The 21,176-nt window shown below is 39.4% G+C and overlaps 2 protein-coding genes across 2 annotated transcripts; one reads left to right on the top strand and one right to left on the bottom strand.

Moving 5' to 3' along the window:
• Positions 1-199: 199 nt before the first annotated feature.
• faah2b (fatty acid amide hydrolase 2b) lies at positions 200-9,398 on the top strand. The gene is made up of 11 exons (XM_061032092.1): positions 200-507; positions 2,192-2,274; positions 3,302-3,438; positions 3,661-3,870; positions 4,486-4,605; positions 4,708-4,843; positions 5,437-5,554; positions 5,635-5,754; positions 6,188-6,299; positions 6,541-6,726; positions 7,998-9,398. Exons 1-11 carry the CDS (start codon positions 319-321, stop codon positions 8,171-8,173), a joined length of 1,587 nt encoding a protein of 528 aa, XP_060888075.1. The 5' UTR covers positions 200-318; the 3' UTR covers positions 8,174-9,398.
• A 1,201-nt stretch (positions 9,399-10,599) lies between these two features.
• Positions 10,600-21,078, bottom strand: nelfa (negative elongation factor complex member A). Its single transcript, XM_061032091.1, has 11 exons — positions 20,840-21,078; positions 14,837-15,008; positions 13,495-13,656; positions 13,309-13,398; positions 12,966-13,093; positions 12,743-12,812; positions 12,540-12,628; positions 12,339-12,447; positions 11,919-12,247; positions 11,703-11,802; positions 10,600-11,437 (listed from the first exon to the last, which is right to left on the bottom strand). Exons 1-11 carry the CDS (start codon positions 21,047-21,049, stop codon positions 11,253-11,255), a joined length of 1,644 nt encoding a protein of 547 aa, XP_060888074.1. The 5' UTR covers positions 21,050-21,078; the 3' UTR covers positions 10,600-11,252.
• Positions 21,079-21,176: the final 98 nt, after the last annotated feature.

Below are 21,176 nucleotides of genomic sequence, written 5' to 3'. Positions count from 1 at the left end.
ATAAAATAATATATATAAAATATAAAATATGTTATTAAACTTACAGAAATTACGACAAATGCAAAAACGGAAATAAGTTACACTAATAGGCTACAATCATTTTGGTATAGGCTAACTATAACAAAGAGTTACAAAAAGGTGAACACCTCGCTGTAACTTATTCTGAAAGCAGCACGTCACACTTCCGGTTCCTGTCCCGTGTTGACTTAACGCAGCACCTTTATAACCTGCATGTTGTAGGTCTGCCGTAACGCAGGCAGCAGAACCGGCCGAACAAAACGCCAACCCCTCCATCCTCTCCCTCTCCTCGGCTCCGACATGGCTCAGAGCCTCGGGGAAATGTTTCTGGTGGTGGTCTTCAAGGCGGTCACGGGTTTCTTGGGTCTGGTGTTTCGGCTTTTCGCTCCTCAGAGATCCAGTCTGGTCGGGAAGAAGGTTCCGCCCGTCAGCGACCCGATGCTGCTGCTGTCGGCGAAGCAGCTGGCCTCAAAGATCCGAAGAAAAGAGGTGTGTGTGTGTAGACTACCTGAGTTTGTAGACTTATAACAGCTCACTAATGTTAGTTTGGAAACAGTCAGTGAAGTATTATGTCTGCAGATTATTTAATAACACGTCTCATAGTTTCAGTCAAAGACAGCTGCACTATCTGGGGCAGTTTACCTTTAATATTTACAGTCTAGGTTATTACACAAAGTCTCCACAGCTACATTTCTACTTTAATCTTCTTATCACAGCATGATGTCGACACATGAAAAGCAGCTGCAGTGTAACAACCTTCACAGTCTGTGGTTTTACAACCCTGAGTGAAGAAAAGTAATCATTAACTTTGTAGAGAAAACACACCGGACACACTCAGGTAAGACTCAGGTTATTACTTTAATCTTACTGGAGGAGCAAGAATATAGCCTAGGCTTCACATGATCATCAGTCATCTATTTAAACATGTCTGATAGTTTTGATGTATTGTAGGCTCACTTTTGAATACTTGTTTAATTCCTGTTGATTTAAGATGATGTCATGATTCGGTTTTTGTATTTTGTTTTTGAGTTTCCCGTGTGTGTTCATGGTTTCCTAGTTTTGTCTTCAGTGTTTTTATTTTTGTCATTTATTGTCCTCGTGTATCTCTGTGTTCTTGTGTGTTTTGTTAGACTCTTGAGTTCTGTGTGTCTTCAGTGTTTCATGATTTATTTTGTATTGTCCTCAGTGTTTCTAGTCTTGATTGTCCTCACCTGTGTCTTGTTAGTCTCACCTGTGTTTGATAACCTCATGTCTGTTTAGTCTCTGTGTACCTTCCCTTGTCTTGTCACTTCATTGTATGTTAGTTGTCAGTTTACTAGTGGCTCCTTGTTTTAAGTTTTTGTTGTGGACTTTTGATATTTATTTTAAATAAATCATTTTTGTTTGCTTCTGCACTTTGGTCCAGTTCCTTTTTGTTTTTGTTTTACCTGAACGTGACAATGTAACCTTTAAGGCTCTTAAATGTAATGAATGATAGGTTAGTTGATAAAACATTGTATCAGTATGTAGACACACAGTTACAAAGAATTATAATGAAACATATTTGTCTTCTCTCTTTCCACAGTTTTGGTAAAGTTGTTCAGGTTTCTGCTTTAAATCCAGCGTTCTGTATCAATGAGTAGGACCGTCAACAAGCCATCTGATAAAATAATTAGCCACAAAATGTTTGTTTTTTTATTTTCCAGAAAGCTACATTGCAATAATACAGATACAGTACGGCACCCGTCTAGTATTATCTGCTGTTTTAGAGTGAGAAAGACGAGCAGTGGGCTGCTGGACAACAGTGAAAGTCAAAGCTAGCAAAATGACAGAATTTGTTTTCCATTGAAACATTTAAAAAAATAAATAAAAGTCAGGGTTTCTCTGACACAGGAAGTCAGGAGAGGCTGCCAGCCGAGCTGCCGCTGATGATTGAACGTGCTCAGTTTGTTTTAAGGTTAGGATTTTTTCAGTGTACAGAGCCAGGCCGTCAGTGATACCAATCATTTCAATCCCAAACTAAGTCAGGGAAGTTTTCAGCAAAAAGTTCAGTAAATATCAAAGTTTAGGACAAACCACTTTTATAATTCACCAGCAGGCTTAAACTGTTTGACTTGTTCCCATGCTCTGTGAGTTGTGTGTGTGCTCTCCATCCTTACCGTCTCTCGTATGTCTACATGTTGTGTTTCTGCAGGTTACTAGTGCGGAGGTGGTGCAGGCTTACATCGACAGGATCCAGGAAGTCAACCCTCTCCTGAACGCTATCGTTAAAGACAGGCAAGAAAGTCATGTCATATATATATTCTCTATACATCATATTCTATATTAATATTTAAAGTTTGCTGTGTTAGCTGCCACAGTGATATCAGTTAGCATTTTGCATATTTGCAAAAAAGAATTGTCAACTTAATCTACTCAACGACTCCAATAGTCTAAAAATGGTTTTACCTGATAGCTGCTGCTTCCAGCTTCTCAAATTTTAAGATTTTGTTGCATTCTTTTGTTATTAATTCTTATAAACCGATCATATCTAATGTATTATTTATTTGTTGCTAAAAATGTCCTTAAGCTGTTTAACTCTGTACAAAATATACTTTCATCGTCACATGGCTTCAACTCTAAATGTAGCACTTTAACCCCTCAGGGGAAATTTATCCTCCAGCCTGGTAACAGGTGAGATGACGGTACAGTGACTCAGGCACAAAAAAAAGAAAATCCATCGACACAAAACCCCTTTAAGTGAGGAAGGACATCTAGAGTATGTTACACTTTCATTATGTGGGCTCATGTAGAGCTGACGCAGGAGATTATCTTGTATCAAATGTATATCTGCAGTTTAAAGTAGAGGTAACACTATCTCTGCACGAGCTGCCCAGTTTAAATTTATCCCCAGGTCTTCCTCCCATCTGAGCCAAGGTCTGTCCAGGTCAGGAATCCTAAAGTGTGACATGAGAAAACTCATACTGCATATTCTAGAAACACTCTGAAATAATGGTCGGTCACTGTTAAGAGTTGGCAGGGTCAACGTGCACCTTGTGATTGACACTTATAGAAGATAGCTAAATAAATCTTTGGTGTCTTTTCATTCATCTCTATGTATTCAAAGTTAATCCATGAAGGGGGAGGGTCTCTATATGAAACATCTGTACCAAAAACCTAGATCAAGCAGCGTAGTAATACAATTTAAAGTTTTTTTTTTCCAGAGTTAATTTCTCCAAACTGACTCTTGGGAGGTTTTACTTCAACCCTTTTTTCAATCATGAGTTTAACTTCAGGTTGTACTTCTTTCTTTCCCTCCGTCCAGGTTCGACGCGGCCCTCCAGGAGGCAGCCATGGTGGACAAGCTGATCGAGGAGGAAACTGGAGGAGAGGAGGTTCTGGAGGACCGACTGCCTCTCCTGGGAGTCCCTCTCTCCGTCAAAGAGTCGTACGCCCTCCAGGGTAAACTCCCAGAAATCTGATCTCCTGTCAGTAACTTGAAACCAGACCCTTCACTATGATTACATACATCAAATAACCCGTAATTAACCTGTATGCACCCACACCCGGTTATTGTTTAGCAGAAACAATGGAACTTTCTTCTAGATGCTTCAGCTTATGATGAACAGTACATTTAAAAAATCTGCATTTCCAGCACGTTAGAATGACTTTCCTGTGTTGCAGGTATGCCTTACACCGGCGGTTTGGTCTCCAGGAAAGATGTGGTGGCCACCGTCGACGCGCCGCCTGTAGCCTGGCTGAAGAGAGCAGGTGCCATCCCGATGGGCGTCACCAACACCGCTGAGATGTGCATGTGGAGCGAGTCCCACAACCGCCTGCACGGCATCACCAACAACCCGTACGACCTGTCGAGGACAGCAGGCGGGAGCTCAGGTTAGAGAATCATTTCCTTCTAATTCCGTTTCAGAGTAAAGAAGCGTTTCTTCAAAGCAGCTTATTGTCGGAGTGTCTGTGCTCCTCCACTGACTTTACTCTTCACAGGATTGTTTTACAGGGATTACATGTGTGGAACAAGTTGCATCAAAGCCTCTGATAAGAAATAGTAAATCAATGATATACACTTAAAATTAATCATTAAAAAAAACATACATGCAAACATGTTTTCATGAATATTTTTACTTTTCACACAGAAAGCTCAACTTGTAATTTCCTTGAGAATACAACATTTTGTGGCAAACATTCCCATCCAGCGGTGTGTCCAGACTTTTTAAAACTGGGGCAACATGTAAACCTTCTTAGCTTGATTCCTTAGTGTTTCAAAAACAAAGATTTATATGTAAAAAGTCACAATTACTGTGGAAATTGCAGACAATACATTTTATTGTCTATTAAGTCCAATACAAGTTAAAAACAGTGTGGATGAGTTTTCTTTGCTCTTTCCATAGAAATGTCCAGAGTGTTTATTTAAGACTTCAGTAAAGAGCCAGTGAATGTTAAAGGTACCTTTCAGATCCACTAACTTACCTCCGTCTCCTCTGCGTCCCTCAGGTGGGGAGGGCAGTCTTCTGGGCGGGGCGGGCGCTGTCATCGGCGTTGGCTCCGACATCGGCGGCAGCATCCGCATCCCGTCTTTCTTCAACGGGATATTTGGCCATAAACCTACTCCTGGTAAGATAAACGTAATATAAACAAGAATTCAACATAATAAGGCTTAGAACAAAATGCATTCACATAGCAGAGTCTGTGGTGACCTGTCACATGTTCCTGCAGGCGTTGTGACCTCTGAGCACCAGAATCCACCGACCTCCGGCAGACAGCAGGAGTACATCAGCATTGGTCCCATGTGTCGTTACGCCGAGGACCTGCTGCCGATGCTCAAGATCATGGCGGGGCCCAACGCTCACATGTAAGAAATAGGATGGTGTCGGCGGTGGGGGGGAGTATCGACTGAATGTCTTTTGTCACCGGAGAGGCTTCCTCTCAGGTAGAAACACTTCTTCTTGTTGCAATATGTGAAAGCAGCGGTCATCAGGAGGTTCGTAAACATCTATCCTCTATATCAGAATTCTTCTTCAATGCTACATGGCTGCACTGAAAGGCCTTTTGAAAGAACCTTAAGTGTCACTTTGCAGGCCCTAATGGCCGTGTTATAACCTAATATCTGTGACATACTGGAATTCCAAATTGAGTCAGATTAGGTTTTGAAGTCATCTGTCTTGGTTTTTTGAGCAAAGGCAGAAAAAGACAGCTGTCAAGTAAACGCTGAGCTAAGCAAAATCCAAATCCCCGCTTTCATTCCTCTTAAAGAAACTCTTATGTATGGTCAAAGTGGAACAGGACCACGCTTCACTTTCACATGTCAAATGACAAAAGTTCCCTAAAATGAAAGTGAAGTCGTGCAAGCTTTTGTCGGGAAAAGGGGAGACTGTGACGAGCATTAGATGCAGAGAAATCAAATGAATTGAATTTAAAAGAATAAGTTTGCTCTCGTGTTCACAGGTTGCACTTGGACACAGAGGTTGACCTGAAGAAGTTGCGGTTCTTCACCATCCCTCACGACGGTGGCTCTTTTTTGGTGAACCCGGTCAGCAAAGAGCTCATTGACATTCAGAAGAAGGTGAGTGAGCATTCATTACCCAAATGTCTCGCTATTGAAAGACTTTTTTTTTCTTGAGACGATGACGTGATGTTCTGCAGGTGGTGGAGCGTCTGGAGGAGGACCTCGGGGTGAAAGTGGAAGAGGTGCATTTCCCGGAGCTCCGCCACAGTATCCAGATGTGGATCGCCTACATGGGTCTCCCTGACAACAATGGAAAGGTAAGTCCGACAGGTAGAGCACAGCGCTGCAGTGATTGTTCCTGGTAGTGAAACAAAGATGAACAAGAGACAGAAAAGTAAACAGACTGTTGTTACCGTTGTGTCGTCAAGGCCGTCCGTCTAACACGACATGTGAAAGAAAGCAGGCCAGTCTGACTCACAGGCACGGCAACTATTACTGTCATCTGCCAACAAATCATTGACTAATCCGTTTTGCTTCTGGGAACACAAACACACACTCTTCTACATTGTTGTACTTTCTTCAATGATTTGCCAACACTCGTTGAAAGCAGTGTTTTTCTGCATTTCAAATGTTACTGTGTAATATAATATTCAAACTCTCGGGGCTAAAGCAGGTTGTCATTTCTGTTCATGACGCAGCGTACCTCACGTGGTGTCAAAATACTGTATTTGAAACGTGTTCTTTCCTCAGGCTCCGCAGTCGTTCGCTACGCTTATAGGGGAACCAGGTCGACCGGTGAAGCCTTTGTGGGAGCTGCTGAAATGGATGTGTGGGAGATCGAGTCATACCTTTGCCGCTATCGGTACGTACTGTGCATTTTTTAACAAGACTTTTTTTGTTAAAAATGGTCTGTTTTAACGGGGCGCCCGTAACCTTGTGGAAAGTGCACATGCCCCATGTACGGAGGCTATGATCCTGAGGGCGGGCAGCGGATCCAATCTGACCTGTGACCTCTCCAGAACAGCCACATAAGACACAGCTGTCATGAATGTTGTAGAATTGTCTAAAAGCTGAATATGCATATGTGTGTTTGACGTTTTCAGGTCTCACCCTGCTGGAGATGAACAGCTCCAAGGCGTCTCCGTTCATCATCGAGCAGAAGGAGAAGCTGCAGAAGGCGGTGGAGGAGCTGCTGGGGAGTGACGGTGTTTTTCTTTACCCCACCCATCCCAGCGTGGCTCCAATAACACACCACCCACTCTTCAGACCCTTTGACTTTGCCTATACAGGTAAGCCCACGTGCTTTTTTTGTGTTTTTGGGGCTTTTGTGCCTCTATTGTAGAGACAGGACAGCGGATAGAGCCAGAAACCAGGGACTGAGAGAGTGGGGAACGAGTTGCAGGAAAGGAAAAACAGGTTGTGTTTATTTGTTTTTTACCCATAGAGGTCCACAATCTTAACTTGTATCAATCTTATTTCATTTTTTAAGACTTACCTAAAACTAGACTCCCTTTTTTATGAATAACGCTCTGTTGTGCTTCTACCTGTTTTTAAGTAACCATTAGGTAACTACTAAGTAACCACTTAGTAACCACTAATTAACCATTAGGTAACTACTAAGTAACCACTTAGTAACCACTAATTAACCATTAGGTAACTACTAAGTAACCATTAGGTAACCACTAAGTAACCATTAGGTAACCACTAATTAACCATTAGGTAACTACTAAGTAACCATTAGGTAACCACTAAGTAACCACTAATTAACCATTAGGTAACCACTAAGTAACCACTAATTAACCATTAGGTAACCACTAACTAACCACTATTTAACCATTAGGTAACCACTTAGTAACCATTAGGTAACTACTAAGTAACTACTAAGTAACCACTTAGTAACCACTTAGTAACCACTAATTAACCATTAGGTAACCACTAAGTAACATTAGGTAAACACTGATTAACATTAGGTAACCACTTAGTAACCATTCGCTAACCACTAGGTAACATTAAGTAACCACTAACTAACCACTAATTAACAGTACGTAACCACTTAGTAACCATTAGGTAACAATTAGGTAAACACTGATTAACCATTAGGTAACCACTAATTAACCAGTAAGTAACCACTAATTAACCATTAATTAACCAGTAAGTAACCAGTACGTAACCACTAATTAACCATTAGGTAACATTAAGTAACCACTAATTAACCAGTACGTAACCACTAAGTAACCATTAGGTAACCACTAATTAACCAGTAAGTAACCAGTACATAACCACTAGGTAACCACTGACTAACCACTAAGTAACCATTAGGTAGTGGCTACCTAATGGTTACTTAGTGGTAACTTAATTGAAAATTTACTGCACAGAAAACACTGTTTAATTCTATGGCTTCAAGGAGTCAACGATAGAGTTCCACCTCTATCATCGACTTGGTATTTTGCTTACTTTAATACAAATTCTTGCAATAGATCTTTTTTTGCTTCTTCTATGTTCCTCGTCTCGGCCTCCCGACCAGTGTTACACTCTCCTCCACCCTCTTTCTCCCCCCCAGGTGTTATAAACATCCTCGGGCTGCCAGCCACCCAGTGCCCTCTGGGTCTGAATGAGGAAGGTCTCCCCCTCGGCGTACAGGTCGTTGCCGGGAAGCTGCAGGATAGCCTGACCCTGGAGGTGGCACTATACCTGGAGAAGGCGTTCGGAGGCTGGAGGAACCCCGAGGCCATCTGATACCACACGCACACACACACACACTCTGAAAGCCATGACCAAATATCCAGACCTGAGCTGGATGGAAACAAGAATGTCAAGAGGACAGTTTATCTGCCACGCTGCCTGACGTAGTACTCAAATAGGAACAACCCGATCGTTGAAAGTGGAAGCGATTACCGTTTCACTTCTGAGTAATGAGATTTGAACTTCAACTGGTTCAGTGACTGTGGCGTCATGAGCACAGGCTTCAAAAATAGAGTTTTGTTTTAGTGGAGTAATGTTAAAGTGAGCATTCCCATTATCAAACAAAACAAGTCTTATGTGAATTACAGAACTTGTTTTTGGACTAAATCTGTACACTTAACGTTAAACCAACAGTGAATCTGCTGTCACCGTTTGAACTCTGACAAGTCAAAGCTTTTAAATGTCACACCGCTGGAGGGGCTCAGTTGGGAGTTTGCTGATGTACTCAGACTCAATCTATATTGAAGCATCATAAAGGTGCCAGAGGTGATGATCAAGTGTGTTCAGAATAAAGAAACAAATGTGTCCATGTTTTCTCTAAATGTGTTGGGAGTAGGGCTAAACAATGTTAAACAATGACAGTTTTAAAATCTCGATTAATTGCAAAATTTTGATAGTTAATTGCATTTTTAACATGTTTGAAACTCCATTATTTTGCAGTTACACATAAAAAATTGTTCGGCTTTTATTTTTAAATATTGTGCCGTCTTACCCTAGGAGCACTTCACTTGCTGTTTATTTTGCTTTCATTTTGAAATAAATTAAGGACCTTCAAGATTTAAGGTAACGACATTATCTTAACCACGGAAAAAGGCACTTGTTAGGGATCAAAAACTAAAGTGAAACAGATCAAAAGAATCGTAAAAGTGAAATGTTTGACGTCTTAATGTGGATATCACTTTGGACTCATCATTTTTTTTTATGCCTTTGAGACATTCAAAGATGCAGCAGTGTCGTTCTTTTCCATCACTGTGTCTACAGGGAGGTTAATCTTAATTAGCTAGTTCATGCTGAGAGCACTATTTGGAAGTAATGCTGAAAACAAAGTTCCGTATTAATACTGATCAGTGAACATTTGGTTTATTGCACTTATAAAAAAGGTGCAAAATTCTCCCCGTGTTGAAATGTGACTGTTGCGATGAGAATTAATCCCATGTGGTTCCTATTTTCTGCTGCAAACATTCGTTACTGTTGATTAAAAGAAGAAAACAAATCTGAATCTTTTCTCATTCATGAATTCACTGTTTTTTTTGTTTTTTTGAAATCTGTGCCTCCACCCAGTACAATCCCACCTGACAATAGTTACATCAAAAAGTAAAGCTGGATCTCAGTCATTAAAATGTACAACTATTATCTCAAGAGACTTCTGGCATTATACTTTTTCTTATTTTGTCACATATTCTATTTGGGAATATGCCGTTTTATTTTTAGGTAAACAATTGATACCAATTGGAGGTGTGTACAGCTAGAGGAGGTTTAGCTCAAGGTGAAGACACAACACAGTGAAGGAAGTCAAACTACCACCCACCTTAAAGCTCAGAAACTATTCTAAACGTTATTTGTTGAGAATGCACAGGTGGTCTTTTTCATCATCAGGGGTCATGTTTGAGATTCACTTTTTATGTGAGGGATTTCACTTTATACATTGCGTGTTTCGCTTTCACTTTACTTGATGGTAAAGTTCAGAAATTGGAATTCAACTTAAGGCCTCAGTTAAATCACTTTTGGGCCTATGTGCTGAAATCATGCTGAAACACATCCCATCCTGTTGATACATGGAGATTTAAAGGCAGGATTGGTAACTTTCTCCACATACTCTTTTTAAGATTTTGGTTGAAATTGTCTTCAGGTCCTGACAGAAATCAATAACTCATGCGCTCTGAAAAAGGAACCAAGAAGAAAACTCGTCACCTGTAGCAGTTTGTAAGTCTGTAAAAACTTCGACCAATGTCTGCCACGAAGTACCAATCAGATGAACCAATCACACGCCTCCCTGCTCGCTCTCTACCCCTTGTGTGCACTAGCCCACACTGATGTCGGAGTTTATACTGCGAGTTTACTTACCGCTGAATGAGAAATAAGACGATGTAGTTTCTACACAATGCAAGCGATGAGCCGAGGTCCGCTTCTAGAGCAATGGCGCTCGTATGTGTACGTGAGGGGCGTGGCTTTTGAGGGAGCACAGAGAGGAGGGTGCTGAAGAAGTACTGAGGGAATGCAACTTTCAAAATCATTCCAGTTTTCAAAAAAAAAGTACCAACCCTGCCTTTAAGTAACCATCCCAGATACATCAGTTAGCATGTGAAGTAAACAGAGGTGTAAACGTTTGCAGGGATTACTTCAGGCGCTCCAAAAGGAAATCCTAAGTAATTTAAAAACCTTTTAAAAAAAAGTGAGTAAGAAGGATTAGAAACACCCCCTGGAGTCTGTCGTCACTTTATTTTCTTCCCTTCTTTTGAAAAGGATGAAAAGGTATGAAACACCTACCAGAACACTCTGAACAGTACTGTACAGAAATATTCAGCGCTCGCTTCGGTCACCTCTATGTCGACCGTCACAAGTTCTTTTTTCTCTCTCTCTCTCTCGTTTCATCACATGAAGACTCCGCTCTGAAGGCTGAACAGAAGCTTTGAACGTCACATTCATACAGAAAAATACAGACGGCCTGTCTCTCCTTCTCTCTGGACACGCGGCATGCTCGTATGCCAGAGTACAAATGTTAAGAAGGTGCCACCGCCGTGAGAAGAACTCCTCTGCTCGCTCAGACTCTCTCTCTCTCTCCTCCTGACTGCGGCATCAGACAAGCATCGGAGGTGACTTAAAAACGGAAACAATAAAAAAAAAAGGGAAACAACCAAAAAGAAAGTACAGAAATATTCTTCAGAGTCCTGCGTTTTGGCGGTGCAGGAAAAGGGAGAACCTTTCTCTCCTTGACGATCTTCCACCTGCCCAGTGCTCCGTTTGGCCCAAATGTGTATGCAAATACTTGTGTGTAAACATGTTTTTTTGTTGTTGTTGTTGTTGACGTGGGTATGAAATCTTAGCGTGGGATTTTTTTTGAGGAACAAACATCTCAGGAGGTGTTGGTGATGGGTTTGTATTTCTTGAGGCGGGTCCACTGTCCTGTGGAGTAGTTCATTTCGAACACTGTGTCCACCAGCATCGTGGTGCTGCCGGTGCCGTCGGCTTTGGGCAGCACCTCCGTGTGCTCGCTCAGCTTGATCTGGATGATGTCCCCCTGCTCCGGGCACGGGTTCTCTGCGGAAACACACAAGGGGAAGGCAGACTGGTTGTTACTGGATGTTAAAAAAAAAGGGGAAACATTAGGAAACATCAGGCTAGCTCCTGTTTTTAAATCGTTGATGAAAAAGAAAAAGATGATCTAAGTCCTTGACAGCAGTTACAGTAAATCTAAACGAGGACATTTACACCTCTGCAGATTATCTATATGTTATTCCAGTTTGAGGACGTATGCTCTTTATTCTGTATGGATGTTCATGATACATTAAGATAACTCGTGTACCTCTGGATCCAGCCATGAAACCCAGGATGAGAGCCTTCTCCGGCCTGGTGACCTTGTTGGCCGTCTTGAACATCTCCTGGGCGGCGTACATCTGGTCTCTCTGAGAAGAGACACAACACAGCAGACATTTGAGCCTGATCACAAACACCGGAATCTGACGACGACTGACTACCTACGCCGTCGCTCTCTCTCTCTCTCTCTCTCTCTCCGACTTACCGTGAGTGACAGGTTCTTTTTGGGCTGTGGCTGTGGAGGCGTGGGGGCCGGTGTCGGGGTCGGGGTCTGAGGTGTGCTGGGAGGCTGGGTGGGGGTCTCCGGCTGGCTGGCTGTTGCAGCCGCCGGGGGCCCGTTGTTGGCGGGCGTGGAGGCCGGCGTGCTCGGGGACGTGGGGGTCGCGGGATTGGCCGTGTTGCCGGCGTTGTACATCGGCGTCCTCTGCTTGTACTGGCCCGGTAAGGTTGCGTTGGCGCCTGCGCCCGCTGTTGCCGACTCCTCAGGTTGGCGAGTCGACTGCAGAGTGTCCCGTCCCGAACCACCTGCATTTGCTTTAGAGGAGGACATGAAATAAAACACATGAGTGGGAAGCTGCTGATTATGTCATCAAACTAGAGCATTGAAGCTCAGTGTGGCGCTAACCTGGCTGAGCCTCTGAGCTGGGAATGTAAGAGGAGGAGGGGACCATGCTGGGTGTGGCCGGTAAGTAGCTGGTCGATGGAAGAGGGTTCTCGTTCAACGCCCCCAGTTTCTGAAAAGTTATGACAAAGATACATTTAAGAGAGGGGGGTAATATGATACAAAACAGGAAAATCAAGACCTGAGGGATGCTGAGTCCAGTACCTGTGCAGACACGAGGCCAGCGGCGTAGTCGGGTGTCGTATTTTCCACCACGGCTTCTTCTTTGGCTGCTTTTTCTCCCGCCTCGGATTCTACAGCAGAAAAAAGAAGAAGAAAAGAAGCGTCAAATTAAAACTCACTAATGTCTCTGGACGGATCAATTAAGATGCAGAAGCTTTAAAACTTGGGCCGGCCGATATAATTACCCAGAGTCTTTCTTCTCCTCTTAGCTTCTCTGCCGGCTCCGACCATGTCCAGCTCCGAAATATCTAACAGCTGCACACGAGGAAAAAAACAACCCAATCAATTATGCAAGAACAACAGTGAAATAGTCCTGGAAGAAAACATGAATGCAGCAAATGAGACAGAAATCAAAATGATGCAAAAAAAAGCTTCAGCAGGATTAAGCTCCTGGAAATCAAACTTTACCTTGACCCCCCTCTCCTTGCGCAGGGGCGTCCGTGCAGGGGCGATGGGTGTGCGGTTACTGGGAGGGCTGAACATACTTGGGGCAGTGGGGCTGCGGAACGGGGCTTTGGGAATCCCCTTGAGAGGAGCTGTGATGAAAACATTGATGTAAGTAAAATATTGGAAGATCTATATTAGGAATAAGTGATTATGTCGACTTTTTGAAAGATAAAAATGAGTGTTAGGGTGGGTAACTTTTACAGAACTTATGTGTTTTTCAAAACAATAACCTGGTGGTGAAAATACGTTTTTTTTAACCCTGAAATGTCAAACTTGTGGGTGGATTCAATGGTCTTTGACTCACTAGTTGTGTCGATCTTTTTGACCAATCCTCTCCCTTTGGCGTGAAAAGGCACTCCAGCCGTCTTCTTCAGCTGTTGGGCTGTCTCTGTAGCTGGAAAATAAAAACAACAAACGAATACATTTTAGAAAAAGTTGAAGTATTGCATTCCACCCCCCCAACAGCACTTTGAAGCTGAAAATGACTTACACTTCTGTAGCAGCTCTGCTCTGAGGGTGGCACTCTTGGGCTTTCTCTTCAGCTGGAAATGTTTGACGGGGGGTGTTAGGGGTCCCACCAGGGTGGTTAACGCACTCTTGTTCAGGTACATGCACTCCAGAGGAAGCATGGCAGACGCCTCGCACTCGCCCACTGTGCAGGAGAGGAGGGAGAGATTAAACAGCAGTTCACCTCAGGACAGACACTTCAAACATCTCCGTCTGTTGAGCACCCTGACTCACCACAAAGTGTCTGGAAAGTCGAAAACTGGCTGGCAAAATAATAACATTCTCTCTTTGGTTTCAAATCCATGAACCAGCTTTGGGCATCAGTTAGTTGCTTTGAAAAGGAAAACACATTACTCTGTGTTTCTAAAGATGGGTCAATACATTTCCCATCACAACTAGGAAACTAATTGTGATGGAAACATGTATGGATGCAGATGTTACAGAATCGATATGACTGCAGAGCTGTGATAACAGTTTTGACAGACATTGACCTATGGTGCAGTTCACAAGAACACCTTAGCCACGGCTCTGGGATTCAAATATTTGAATATATTTCGAGGATCTCTGAGGAGCTGAACTGAAATGTTTTAAGTTGTAGGATCCTCACACCTCTGCTGTTAGTCTTAATAATAAAGAACAGCTGCTGTAGTGAAACTCAACGTACATCATGATATGTATTGTAGCCTCTGTATTGTGATATGTATCGTGGGGTTGTGGGAAATACCCAGCCCTAGTGTGAGCAGCAGTTTGAACATTTCAACAGCTGGCTGAGTGAAACTACAAATGAAACTTAAAAATCAGTCAAGCATCGAGGTATTTGACTTCTGAGTGATCAACAAGTAGCAGATCCTCTGCATGGATTGTACACATCTTTTAATCTTTGTCTTCACTTCATGTTGACCGTAAATTAACTAAGCATGTTTCTCATAATAAGTCATCGTTCACAAAGTCATGACAACTAAATGAATGTAAAGCTCTTGATTTTAGCACTCGCTGTGGACAAAGTAGGACCCTTCATCTCTTTGCTGATTTTGTCCTGTACATGCATCCTTCTCTTTTAGAAACCGCTAATGTGCATCTCACAATTCATCAAACTGTAAAAACGTTGTTTCAGGAAGCTTGCTGATCGTTGACTCGTCTGACACCTTCCCTGCAGCAGGTGTAACAAGTGGAAAGAACTATATAGAGATAATGAATCTTTTTATTGATTGATTTGTTTTCTTTTGAGGATCACATGGAGGCTTCAGTATTAACATCAGTCTGTTTTATAACCCGTTACAAACTCCTCCCAGGAGCTTTAAGAAGCACTCTAACAAACTTCTCACCTTTCTCTCTGAGCTCTCCCAGGATATCCTGCACATTCGGATTCTGCTCCTCCAAGTCCAGATTGAGAGAGCCGGTCTCTGGGAAAGACTTGAGGATGTCTGCGACCATCAGCACCCAGGGCTCTGAATCCACCGTCGCCAGCTGGATTATCTCTGACAGGGCCTCTTTCATCTGGTGAGAGAGAAGATTACATCAGTGAAACACTTTACAAACAAAGGATGGACTGAAGAACAGAAAACATATACTAAAGAAAAACTAAACCAAACAGGATGCTGTTTTTGGTTTGCTTATTAGGTCCAACAGAAATAAAATAATAAAACACTCAACATTTAAATTAACAGGATTCATTTGATAAAACAAAACTACCCAGGTACCACTGAGATAAGTCAGGTTTGAACACTTCTTTAGTACTGACTGAAGAAGTACAAAAGAGCTACCTGCTGACTGTTAAAAACATGCACTAAAGGCTTTTTAATGCTGAGAAAAGATACATTAATCTAACTTAAATACAAGCATTTACATTCATAATAATAGTGGCAACCTTTGAGGGAAAGTTAACTATGTACAGATCTATACTGAATCAATATCTGAAGGTCTTAACATTTAATTTAAAGTTTTTTGATTTTTTTTTAACCTCTTTTTTTTTTTTTACTTTCTTGAATAAATTCAACTAACAAAGGTGATAGTAAACTTTTAACAATGGTGTTTAACTCTTAAAACTGCAATTTCAGATTTACAATCCACATCATTATATTTACCATCACTACCTGCAAACTGTTTTTTGTGTTCGTTTTGGAAACACATTTGCATCTTGTTGTAAACCTGCTTACCTCTGTGATCACCACTTTATCACTGTGTATTTTTTTTAGATTTGAAACTAAATTTAAAAATAGGTGGGTGGGATATGATAATAATAATAATAATAATAACTTTATTTCTATAGCACCTTTTAAAAACACAGGTTTACAAAATGCTTTGACAAACAGCAAAATCAAGAACAAAGCAAACTAAACCAAACACAGAAGAACATAAAAAACAGCAAGAACATAACAAATGCAAAATACTAAAAATAATTAAATACAATTCACCAGAAAAAACCCAAAGTGCACGATACCCAACAGACATATATAACCCGACCATCACAAGAACCTTCATAAGAACCCAGGCAACACAAGAACCCAACAACACGAGCTGAGACCAAGAAGAACCAAAGATTTAAAAAGATGTAAGAAACTAAAAGAGCTGAAAAAAATAAATAAAAAGATAACAGAAGAAGGTAAGAGCAGGAAAAGAAATAGAAACAAGTGTGTTGTGTTGTGTGTTTGTATGTATATATGTGTTGTGTTGTGTGTTTGTATGTATATATATGTTGTGTTGTGTGTTTGTATGTATATATGTGTTTGTATGTATATATGTGTTGTGTGTTTGTATGTATATATGTGTTGTGTGTTTGTATGTATATATGTGTTTGTATGTATATATGTGTTGTGTGTTTGTATGTATATATGTGTTTGTATGTATATATGTGTTGTGTGTTTGTATGTATATATGTGTTGTGTTGTGTGTTTGTATGTATATATATGTTGTGTGTTTGTATGTATATATGTGTTGTGTGTTTGTATGTATATATGTGTTTGTATGTATATATGTGTTGTGTGTTTGTATGTATATATGTGTTTGTATGTATATATGTGTTGTGTTGTGTGTTTGTATGTATATATGTGTTGTGTGTTTGTATGTATATATGTGTTGTGTTGTGTGTTTGTATATATGTGTTGTGTTGTGTGTTTGTATATATGTGTTGTGTGTTTGTATGTATATATGTGTTGTGTGTTTGTATGTATATATGTGTTGTGTTGTGTGTTTGTATGTATATATGTGTTTGTATGTATATATGTGTTGTGTGTTTGTATGTATATATGTGTTTCTATGTATATATGTGTTTGTATGTATATATGTGTTGTGTGTTTGTATGTATATATGTGTTGTGTGTTTGTATGTATATATGTGTTTGTATGTATATATGTGTTTGTATGTATATATGTGTTGTGTGTTTGTATGTATATATGTGTTGTGTGTTTGTATGTATATATGTGTTTGTATGTATATATGTGTTGTGTGTTTGTATGTATATATGTGTTTGTATGTATATATGTGTTGTGTGTTTGTATGTATATATGTGTTGTGTGTTTGTATGTATATATGTGTTGTGTGTTTGTATGTATATATGTGTTGTGTGTTTGTATGTATATATGTGTTGTGTTGTGTGTTTGTATGTATATATGTGTTTGTATGTATATATGTGTTGTGTTGTGTGTTTGTATGTATATATGTGTTTGTATGTATATATGTGTTGTGTTGTGTGTTTGTATGTATATATGTGTTGTGTGTTTGTTTGTATATATGTGTTGTGTGTTTGTATGTATATATGTGTTGTGTTGTGTGTTTGTATGTATATATGTGTTGTGTGTTTGTATGTATATATGTGTTGTGTGTTTGTATGTATATATGTGTTGTGTTGTGTGTTTGTATGTATATATGTGTTGTGTGTTTGTATGTATATATGTGTTGTGTGTTTGTATGTATATATGTGTTGTGTTGTGTGTTTGTATGTATATATGTGTTGTGTGTTTGTATGTATATATGTGTTGTGTGTTTGTATGTATATATATGTTGTGTGTTTGTATGTATATATGTGTTGTGTGTTTGTATGTATATATATGTTGTGTGTTTGTATGTATATATGTGTTTGTATGTATATATGTGTTGTGTTGTGTGTTTGTATGTATATATGTGTTGTGTGTTTGTATGTATATATGTGTTGTGTTGTGTGTTTGTATGTATATATGTGTTGTGTGTTTGTATGTATATATGTGTTGTGTGTTTGTATGTATATATGTGTTGTGTTGTGTGTTTGTATGTATATATGTGTTGTGTGTTTGTATGTATATATGTGTTGTGTGTTTGTATGTATATATATGTTGTGTTGTGTGTTTGTATGTATATATATGTTGTGTTGTGTGTTTGTATGTATATATGTGTTGTGTTGTGTGTTTGTATGTATATATGTGTTGTGTGTTTGTATGTATATATGTGTTGTGTTGTGTGTTTGTATGTATATATATGTTGTGTTGTGTGTTTGTATGTATATATATGTTGTGTTGTGTGTTTGTATGTATATATATGTTGTGTTGTGTGTTTGTATGTATATATGTGTTGTGTTGTGTGTTTGTATGTATATATGTGTTGTGTTGTGTGTTTGTATGTATATATGTGTTGTGTGTTTGTATGTATATATGTGTTGTGTGTTTGTATGTATATATGTGTTGTGTGTTTGTATGTATATATGTGTTGTGTGTTTGTATGTATATATGTGTTGTGTTGTGTGTTTGTATGTATATATGTGTTGTGTTGTGTGTTTGTATGTATATATGTGTTGTGTTGTGTGTTTGTATATATGTGTTGTGTTGTGTGTTTGTATGTATATATGTGTTGTGTTGTGTGTTTGTATGTATATATGTGTTGTGTTGTGTGTTTGTATGTATATATGTGTTGTGTGTTTGTATATATGTGTTGTGTTGTGTGTATGTATATATGTGTTGTGTTGTGTGTTTGTATGTATATATGTGTTGTGTTGTGTGTTTGTATGTATATATATGTTGTGTTGTGTTGTTTGTATGTATATATATGTTGTGTTGTGTGTTTGTATGTATATATGTGTTGTGTTGTGTGTTTGTATGTATATATGTGTTGTGTGTTTGTATATATGTGTTGTGTTGTGTGTATGTATATATGTGTTGTGTTGTGTGTTTGTATGTATATATGTGTTGTGTTGTGTGTTTGTATGTATATATGTGTTGTGTGTTTGTATGTATATATGTGTTGTGTGTTTGTATGTATATATGTGTTGTGTGTTTGTATGTATATATGTGTTGTGTTGTGTGTTTGTATGTATATATGTGTTGTGTGTTTGTATGTATATATGTGTTGTGTTGTGTGTTTGTATGTATATATGTGTTGTGTTGTGTGTTTGTATGTATATATGTGTTGTGTGTTTGTATGTATATATGTGTTGTGTGTTTGTATGTATATATGTGTTGTGTGTTTGTATGTATATGTGTTGTGTGTTTGTATGTATATATGTGTTGTGTTGTGTGTATGTATATATGTGATGTGTGTTTGTATGTATATATGTGTTGTGTGTTTGTATGTATATATGTGTTGTGTGTTTGTATGTATATATGTGTTGTGTGTTTGTATGTATATATGTGTTGTGTTGTGTGTTTGTATGTATATATGTGTTGTGTGTTTGTATGTATATATGTGTTGTGTTGTGTGTTTGTATGTATATATGTGTTGTGTGTTTGTATGTATATATGTGTTGTGTGTTTGTATGTATATATATGTTGTGTTGTGTGTATGTATGTATATATGTGTTGTGTTGTGTGTTTGTATGTATATATGTGTTGTGTTGTGTGTATGTATATATGTGTTGTGTTGTGTGTATGTATATATGTGTTGTGTTGTGTGTATATATATATGTGTTGTGTGTTTGTATGTATATATGTGTTGTGTTGTGTGTTTGTATGTATATATATGTTGTGTTGTGTGTATGTATGTATATATGTGTTGTGTTGTGTGTTTGTATGTATATATGTGTTGTGTTGTGTGTATGTATATATGTGTTGTGTGTTTGTATGTATATATGTGTTGTGTGTTTGTATGTATATATATGTTGTGTTGTGTGTATGTATGTATATATGTGTTGTGTTGTGTGTTTGTATGTATATATGTGTTGTGTTGTGTGTATGTATATATGTGTTGTGTTGTGTGTATGTATATATGTGTTGTGTTGTGTGTATGTATATATGTGTTGTGTTGTTTGTATGTATATATGTGTTGTGTTGTGTGTATGTATGTATATATGTGTTGTGTTGTGTGTATGTATATATGTGTTGTGTTGTGTGTTTGTATGTATATATGTGTTGTGTGTTTGTATGTATATATGTGTTGTGTGTTTGTATGTATATATGTGTTGTGTGTTTGTATGTCTATATATGTTGTGTTGTGTGTATGTATGTATATATGTGTTGTGTTGTGTGTTTGTATGTATATATGTGTTGTGTTGTGTGTATGTATATATGTGTTGTGTTGTGTGTTTGTATGTATATATGTGTTGTGTGTTTGTATGTATATATGTGTTGTGTGTTTGTATGTATATATATGTTGTGTTGTGTGTGTGTATGTATGTATATATGTGTTGTGTGTTTGTATGTATATATGTGTTGTGTTGTGTGTATGTATATATGTGTTGTGTTGTGTGTATGTATATATGTGTTGTGTTGTGTGTATATATATATGTGTTGTGTGTATGTATATATGTGTTGTGTTGTGTGTTGGCTGCTGGAAGACCTAAATTTCCCTGCTGGGATGAATAAAGTATATCATATCTTATTTATCTTATAAAGTATATCTTATCTTATCTTGAATGTGAAATCATTTTAAGGACACTGAATTTGGTTATTGTGCACATTTAATTTGCACCTTTGCATGTTTGTTTACATTTTGCTCTCTGCTTTGTCCTGCACCTGTTGCACAGAGATTTCCATCTGATACACGAAAGAATAAAGATTACTCACAGGATGAGTTTAAATATGTAATAAATCTGTTGTTATGTGTGTGTGTGTCACAGAGTAGTGATGCGCTGGTACCGCCCTCCAGCTCTCTGCTAGCTCCCTCATGCCCATCCCACCATCATGTCTGTCTGTGCGGGCTCAGCCAGGCTAATGTGACCCTCTAGCCTGGTTGGAGACAGCGAAGCTAATGCCAGATAAACAGTCTGAAAACATCTTTTAAAAACATCTCCAGCTGTGCGGAACACACACATGCGGATTGTGTTTTCAGTTTGGTGCAGAATGCATGAGATTCAGCGTCTTTTCTTGGCGGTGTTTCTGAGTTTATAGGTAAAGTAAAGCTGTCAGGCTAACAGCCAGCTAACGCACCTCGTCCACGGTCCGCCGGGGGAGATGCAGCATCCCGAGCAGCAGCTTCAGCTTCACCGGCGGCGACAGACTCGAAAAGCACAGCCGTATGTTGTCGATTACCGACACCGTGAGCAGAGAGGCGATGCTCGGAGGCGTCCAGAGCTCGTCCGTTGATCCCAGTTTGTTGTGAAGCCACAGGCCGGTGTCGCTGTCCTTCATCGACGCCATCTTGGAAAAAGAAGTGTTTTGAGTTCGGGCATTTTAACAGGCTACCTAAGAAAATAGTCAGGACCCCGCCCACACCAGGGACGGCGGCATTTATTTAACAGCTGATAAATACAAATAATAATACAAA

Source organism: Labrus mixtus, chromosome 23, assembly GCF_963584025.1.
Source record: "Labrus mixtus chromosome 23, fLabMix1.1, whole genome shotgun sequence".
NCBI lineage: Eukaryota > Metazoa > Chordata > Actinopteri > Labriformes > Labridae > Labrus > Labrus mixtus.
This window is presented reverse-complemented; position numbering and strand designations above follow the sequence as displayed.